The sequence below is a fragment of the Arabidopsis lyrata genome (assembly GCF_000004255.2).
Source record: "Arabidopsis lyrata subsp. lyrata unplaced genomic scaffold ARALYscaffold_5, whole genome shotgun sequence".
In the NCBI taxonomy this organism is placed as follows: Eukaryota; Viridiplantae; Streptophyta; class Magnoliopsida; order Brassicales; family Brassicaceae; genus Arabidopsis; species Arabidopsis lyrata.
The window spans coordinates 7210578-7218552 of record NW_003302551.1 but is presented as its reverse complement, the minus strand read 5'-3'; the positions used below and the strand labels follow the sequence as shown (position 1 = coordinate 7218552).

The window sequence follows — 7975 nt, the reverse complement described above, 5'->3', positions numbered from 1 at the left end:
TTTCATAGCACTACAAGAAATTTCTACATTATTAGCAAGAGAGAAGAGCTATTATATGTCATTAATAGCGTTTTCATAAACGCTGTCTTATGCCCCTGTTATGGTAGACCCCCCACATACGATAACGTTTTTTCTGTATGCTATGATATAGTATTCTACCATAGCATTAGTGAAACGCTTTGTTATATCGCCTTTATATTTGTTATAAATTATGTAATAAGTCATTTTTCTTGCTATGTTAGGTGCTCATTTTAAACGCTGTAATATATTTTGTTATGACGATTATTTTATGCAATAATACTTGCGTTTTATGTTCATATTATTTCACATTTGTGAAAACCTCTTTTGAAATTTATATAAAATATTTATATTTCATAAATCATCCACACCATACAAGTAAAAAGTCTCAATCCAAGGCTTAAACTAAGATTACAAGTGCCAAAATTAACAAACTTGTTCTCATCTAAGCTGAGCCTAATTCTAATCTATATATATAGAGTTTTGGGCTAGACACTCACTTGGGACTTGACTTGAGACTGCACTTGAGACTGCACTTGAGACAGCAATATCTTGAGCTGCAATCACTTGAGGCAGCAAAACAAATTAGCTCCAACTGCATGCCCAAATTAGCTCCAAATTAGGTCGGGGTTACCTGGCATGGGGGTTCACCTAAACATTCTGGATACTGCCATGTAGCTCTAACAGTTGCTTCAACCTATACATCGAAGACATTGCAAACTGTAGTCTAAGAAAATAGTAAACAAACTCTGGCCAAAGCAAGACGACAAAATGATAAGCTTTTACAAGAGCATAAAAAGGTATGCGAAATCAAACAACACTTCCTTAGCAATACTTCTAACAACACTCTCAGCAAATATAGATAAGCATAGGAGTGAAACTCAGAGTCAATGCAGAAGACAAAAACCTGACTTAAGCACAACAACTAAAACCAGTCAAGGTTAACACACTTATAGATGTTGATCACCAACAAACAGAGAAACCAATCTCAAACTCGTAACCAGGCTAATCCAAATTGAGTTCCTTAAACAAAGATCAGAACCACAACACAATCCAAAGCAAAACAAGATCAAAAGAAACCAAAGAAGTAAACATCATCAACAACAATTCTTTAAACTCTTATCGAGTGATATCAATCAAGCAAAAAGTAAAAAGAAGAAGAGAGAAAAGAACAAAACTAACCCAGAGGATTTAGAAAGCTTGAAGGAGTTCTTGGCCATGGCAATTCGATTTAGTATCTGCGATGATTAAGAAACAAAAAATCAAAACTTTACCTGTCAAGCTAAATCGAGATAAAAACCCAAAACACTTCTTGTTTCTCTCTTTTCAACGGTGGGTTTTTACAAGCTTCTCAATGCCCTACAAAACCAAATCACATCAAAAGGAAGACAAATAAAAAACCAACCCAAAGTCTGATTCAATTCAAAATCAAACAGAAATGAGAAGCAAATTCAAAATCAACCTCCTCGTAGACCCTTTCTCTTTTTATGAGCTCATGAACAGCTCCCAAACCTCTCCTATTTCCATCAATCGAGCAATGAGTAGACAAATTTTAGGGTTTAGAGAAAAAAAAAATCGAATTTGTTACTACGCACCAGCCATCGAGAGGGAAGTCGGTGCTTAAAAAAGGAAGGGCCGAGACATGAATCTCTCTCTCTCTCTTTGATTCCCGTTTGACCGTTTCGTCGAGATTATTGTCATTCATCTTCTCCCTTCCCGTGGCGATTCTCCTCCACGGTGACGCTGCTGATGGATCCGCCTCTCAGCTTCTTCTTCTTCCATCTTCCGCATCCTCGTCACCACCCTCGCGACTCCGTTGCTCCAACACTGAATCAAAATAACAATTGAGTCAAGGGTATGTAGATCTTTGTTCCAAATTTGATTTCAGCAGAAGAACGACAGATCTGAGAAGAAAGATCGGCGAAAAATAAAGAGAAGAAGATGAAGAAGAAGTAGAGAGAAGAGAGAACAGATGTAGATCGGAGAATAACGAAAATTCTCCGTCGAGTGAATTTTTTTTTTGTTGGTATGTTTATAATTTGTTCTTTGTGGTCGAGATACTATGGATCTAAGTCTAATTTTTTTGGCTAAGTGTGGCTGTCATAAACAATTTAGGTTTGCCAAATAATTTTTTTGTGGGCGCTAAGTGTAATATTTTGAGAAATTGTTGGCGGTCAAGTGATTTTAGTTTCCCTCTTTGCTATTAATTGGCATAGCGTTTTCTAAATGTTATGATAGAGTTACCAAACTCATAATCCTATTTTTAATAGCAGTAACGGAAAATGCGCTATCGTAATGTGCTATCAATGCTCATATTTCTTGTAGTGTAGGATCATTTTATAACCGGAAAAGCCCGGAAAACTCTTATAGCCCTTGAGTGACGGGCTTTAAAATTTAGCAATAGAATATTTTTGGACCAAACCAGATCGAACTCAAATATATGTAGAATTTACGGGTTTCAGACCAGACCGGACCAAGGTAGTTCGATTGACATGCGTGCTTATTTTCAAGAAATAAATAACTTTCCTTATTTTTCATCTCAATCACTTATATACTATATAAAAATTTATAGATTTATTTAAGCCCTCAAAAATTAACATTAATATATTTTCAAAAAAAAACTTTTAACGAATGAAAAATAAATTAAGGTAAGAAAATAATTTATCTCTACAAAGTAATATTTGAAGAAAAAAAAAATTTGTTGCATTAAGTTTTAATAATTTTTTATCAAAACTTTCTTAAAATAATTATACTCAAACCACATTTATATAATCACGATTTAATTTTTGTTCTAGACGGTCTCTGATTCTTTTTCTTCTATAACAACACTTGTTTGTGTTTTATATTCTTTTTCCGTTGTGAGAAGTTGAACTGTAAAATATATTCATGTTAAAGTAGATACAATATATTTCTATATTTATTTTCTACACTTTTTTGCTGATTTTAATTTTAGTTTAGTGAGTCAAATATTTTTCGGTTATCTATGAATTTAAATTTATATTTTCGATAAAATGAATTTAATTATGTGATTCATTAATTACATTCACAACTATAATTATACATTTTTCTTTTGTCAACATATAATTATACATTTTATGTGTATAGAAGAATAGATATAAATCACTAATCGATGCATGTAAATGTTGATGGATATGAATGAGAGCATTATGGAATTCTTACTATATATATATTAACTAGTGTTTGGATTTATGTAGACAGCATGCGTCCTATTAAATAAGACAACCAAGAGATTAGTCATCCTTTTCATCATCGGGAATTCGGGATATATTAGTGTTAATATACAATATAAAAATATTAGTGTTGATATATACAGTCTATACATTATTAATTTGAATGAAATTATACTGTATACGTTATTAAAAATAAATATTAGAATTAGCTGTTGGTAAAAATGAAAACAATATAGATCACTAGTTCACAAAAAAAGATGGACCCATTCGGCCATTCCCCCTATAAAAGGATCCTTGAAGATATGGAGCTTCCTCATCTTCTCAAACTAAATCAATCAAATAGGTTTCTTCTTACTAAAAATGAATTTCTCTTATTCTTCTTTGTCAACTTTGACAACCCTAATAACATTGGGTTGTCTTCTGCTTCATTCATCCAATTCCAGTGCTCAGCTAACCCCAACCTTCTATGACAATACATGCCCCAACGTCTTTACCATCGTACGGGACACCATCGTAAACGAGCTAAGATCAGATCCTCGTATCGCTGCAAGCATCCTTCGTCTTCACTTCCACGACTGCTTCGTCAATGTAATATAATTATTTTTCACCTTTTATTTTTTGGGTAAACAATTTGAAGTAAACTATTTTTTGTTTTGGTAACAGATTTGAAGTAAACTTTCGTTTGAAATATATATATATATATATATATATATATATGTATACGTTAGTATCTTTTATAATTACGTCCTTTAACAAAAAAAATAAAAACTTTTATAATTACATCAAAGACTTCCTTTTCCAATTTTCTGAAATATGTATATAACGGAATATATATTGTTCATGTATTTTCTAACTATTTGTTTTGTCAACTTACTCTAATTAACAGTTTGGATAGGCTTGTATTTATGATAATTGATTTCTGATAAATATGGGATAAAGGTGCTACTCAAGAAAAACCAGTTACGTCTTTGTCAGTTTTAAATAACACATGGTTTGTTGATAACTACAAAACGAAAAGACGTGGTTTATGGCCTTCGTATATATAAATTATTCAAAGGTTTAGATGATTTTATTAATTAGACTAATATTTGTATATGTAGTATTAGTTACCATGATATGTTTGTTATCCACACTTATAGGTCACTGGGCTAATTAACGAATCTGGTTTCGAGATATATATCACATATACAATTTCCGGTAGTTAGATGTGATATTTTTTTGGTTTTTACTGTCGAGTATCTTAGCTCTTGACCTCTTGTCGTCAAGATGACTATCATGATCACTTATTAAGAAAATGGTTCCACAACGTTTAGTAAGATTTGATCTCCCATTCAACGAACGTAAATTATTCGTATAATAATTTAAGAAAAGCATGGACCCGTACCATACCAAACACGTTACGAATTTATATCAATCATTTATTAATGAAGGTTAGAAAATAACATATTTTCATATTATATAAATCGTTCAAAAGTTTATTTATTATTTCTGGGAAAGTTTCAACTCTCGAATCAGATGTAGTTGTTAACCTAATACATAATGTTGAATTTATGTGTTAGAAGATTTATATAAAGTAAACTAAAATGAATACTAATTTGTTTATACTATATCATCACGCGTTACTTAAGAAGAACAAACCTTTTTAGTGAATGAAACTGCAAACTAACACTCTTTGTAGTTATAGTAAATATATCATTATGGAAAATACATATATATATATATATATATATCATTATGTTTATTAATATATGTTGACGAATTAGTGAACAAATAATTTTTGTTTGTAAAGGGCTGTGATGCATCGATTCTGTTAGACAACACAACATCCTTTCAAACTGAGAAAGACGCTGCTCCAAACGCAAACTCGGCTCGAGGATTTCCAGTGATTGATAGAATGAAAGCAGCAGTAGAGACAGCATGTCCAAGGACTGTTTCATGCGCAGATATACTTACCATCGCAGCTCAACAATCTGTAAATCTGGTATGCACCATTAAATTTATCTCTCTTTTTTCATTTATTACAAACATTGTCTCAAATTCTTCTGTGAAGTCGTCACGGAACATGTTAAAACATGACAACATAGTATTGCAAATTTGCAATAAATAGATGGACTGCTGCAGCTTGGAAGTTATACCTTTTAGATTTAATTAATAGTATTGAAAAAGGTTATCTACTATACCTGACATGTCTTTAAGATTCATTGTGAAAAATATTTAAAACGCATGGTAATAATATGAAGTCTCATTACAATTATAAATTTCATTACAATAAAAATATCAAGTCTCCTATTTTGGTAACTATATAAAGAACATAATCATATTTTTCTAAAAAATTTAAAACCCATGCATAACTTTGAGAACCTAATTGTTGAATTTATATTATACATTTGTCTTTTTGGTTTTGTTCATAGTAACTAACACTTCGACATGGTAAGATATACTTTCGTAAACAAATTATTATTTTTAAATATAAATGTTGTAGGCAGGAGGTCCTTCTTGGAGGGTTCCTTTGGGGAGAAGAGATAGCTTACAAGCATTCTTTGCTCTCGCTAATGCAAATCTTCCCGCTCCATTTTTCACGCTCCCACAACTTAAGGCTAGCTTTCAAAATGTTGGACTTAACCGTCCCTCTGATCTCGTTGCACTCTCTGGTAATTATTATGAGATATAATAACAAGAATCTTCATGCTCTAATAAGTTTAAAAACTTTATTGTTAACTTATCTCTTATTTTGGTTAGGTGGTCACACATTTGGTAAAAACCAATGCCAATTTATTATGGATAGGCTATACAACTTTAGCAACACTGGTTTACCCGACCCTACTCTTAATACTACATACCTCCAGACACTTCGTGGACAATGTCCCCGGAATGGTAATCAGACCGTCTTGGTCGATTTCGATTTTCGTACACCGACAGTTTTTGACAATAAATACTATGTGAATCTGAAAGAGCTAAAGGGACTTATCCAAACCGATCAAGAGTTGTTTTCCAGCCCTAATGCCACTGACACAGTCCCCTTGGTGAGAGAATATGCTGATGGCACTCAAAAATTCTTCAATGCTTTTGTTGAAGCCATGAATAGGATGGGAAACATTACACCTCTCACTGGAACTCAAGGACAAATCAGACAGAATTGTAGGGTGGTCAACTCCAACTCGCTGCTACATGATGTGGTTGAAATTGTTGACTTTGTCAGCTCTATATGACATAATATTGTCTCGATATATGTGGCAACCAAAAATATATGTTTTATGAAATAAAGTGTTCTCTGAACGTTAATGAAGAACATTTCGTCTTAAATCTTTTTTCCATTCCTTATTTCTTATTACTTTTCCAAAATAATATATCTAGCCATAATAGATTTACAAAGAAAAAAAAATAAATAAACATAGTTAACTGAAGAAAAAACTTAATTTAAAATTTTCATTTTTAATTAGTTAAACTATACATGAAAAGTTTATAGTTTAAATATTTTTCGATCTTTCCACATGAAGATGTTAACATATAAAGTTTAAAACATTGTTAATTATGACAAAAAAATAATATTAAATCAAGTAATTTATTTGAAACACAAAAATATTTAGTTATTTTTATCGATATTACTAAAACTTTTAGGTGCTGTCAATTTCTGAACCTGCTGAAGCTCAGGATATAAATCCTGATTCAGGAATTGTTTTAAAGGAACCGCTGGGTTCAGGGATGTTACCCCCTAGATGTCCCCGAGGCAATACCTCAAGGGTTCGATCGTCTCCGAGATCAGGACTTGTTGCCAGAGCTTCATCCCAATCATGTAACCTTTAATTATCATTTTGTTACCTGAGATTAATCGACCCTTTTTTCTTTTAAAAAGCTCAATCCTCACATAACTATCTGTATTCTAGATAAATAGAAGATCAGGAATATGTTTAGGTGCTTCCACACCCGCTTTGGGAAGAAACTCCCGTCCTTTGAGTGGTGGAAGCCTGATATCAAGAAGATGTATATCAGTCATTCATTCCACTCCTCCCAGGTTTGACTATTTGGATCCTTAAACAACCGATCTCGAAAATTTTTTTTAATGCATCTTCTTTCATTAGGCAACTCTGGACGTGAATGGCATCATAAACCATTACGAAGAGGAGCTTGCCAAAGTTTCTAAGAAAGCTGCTATTGCTGAAGGAGAGATTGAGAAACTGCAATCTTCCAGTCGGCTTGTGCAGGAGACTGCTGGCCTCGACTCGGCTCGCCAGGAAGAAATTGAGCGACACGAAAGATCCGGCGAGGAAACAAGGAAGAGTTTGATTGAGACAGAGCAAAAGCTAGAGACTGCCCTCGCTGATCATAACTTCGCAAAAGGCGAGATCGAGCTTCTGAGATCAGAGCTTAACAGGGTTAAAACAGCCGCTGAGGAGCTCAAACGCAAAAATGAGTATCTTTCCGAACTAAAAGATCGAGATGTTCGCAGAATATCTCATGATGCTCGGAAGGAGGTTAAGGGAGTTGGGCAAAAGTTTCTTCTTGCTGTGCAGGAATTTATCACTGCAGATAAGGCTTGGAATAACAAACTTAAATCTGAACGCGATGAGATGAAAAACAATCTCGATCTGATCAAGGAGATAGAGGACGGAACAGTCAACTTGGCTGAAGAAAAGGAGACAGTTGGCGCTGAGCACGCTGAGACTGAAGCTAAGCTAGCTACTGCTCCTCAGCCATATTTAAATTTGCAGCAGTTTGCTTCTGAGTTCGCTGATTCCCCTCCACTGACTGAACCAAATATTGGTTTG

At 33.4% G+C, this 7975-nt stretch overlaps 1 protein-coding gene and 1 long non-coding RNA gene across 2 annotated transcripts; one reads left to right on the top strand and one right to left on the bottom strand.

Moving 5' to 3' along the window:
• Positions 1 to 343: 343 nt before the first annotated feature.
• On the bottom strand, positions 344 to 2251 carry LOC9313307. The gene is made up of 5 exons (XR_002332004.1): positions 1614 to 2251; positions 1481 to 1535; positions 1201 to 1256; positions 653 to 715; positions 344 to 584 (listed from the first exon to the last, which is right to left on the bottom strand). It is a non-coding gene; the product is annotated as an uncharacterized LOC9313307 (long non-coding RNA).
• A 1173-nt stretch (positions 2252 to 3424) lies between these two features.
• Positions 3425 to 6512, top strand: LOC9311634 (peroxidase 32). The gene is made up of 4 exons (XM_002877192.2): positions 3425 to 3797; positions 4999 to 5190; positions 5692 to 5860; positions 5949 to 6512. The coding sequence occupies exons 1-4, from the start codon at positions 3570 to 3572 to the stop codon at positions 6416 to 6418; spliced, it is 1059 nt and encodes a 352-aa protein (XP_002877238.1). The 5' UTR covers positions 3425 to 3569; the 3' UTR covers positions 6419 to 6512.
• The last annotated feature ends 1463 nt before the right edge of the window (positions 6513 to 7975 follow it).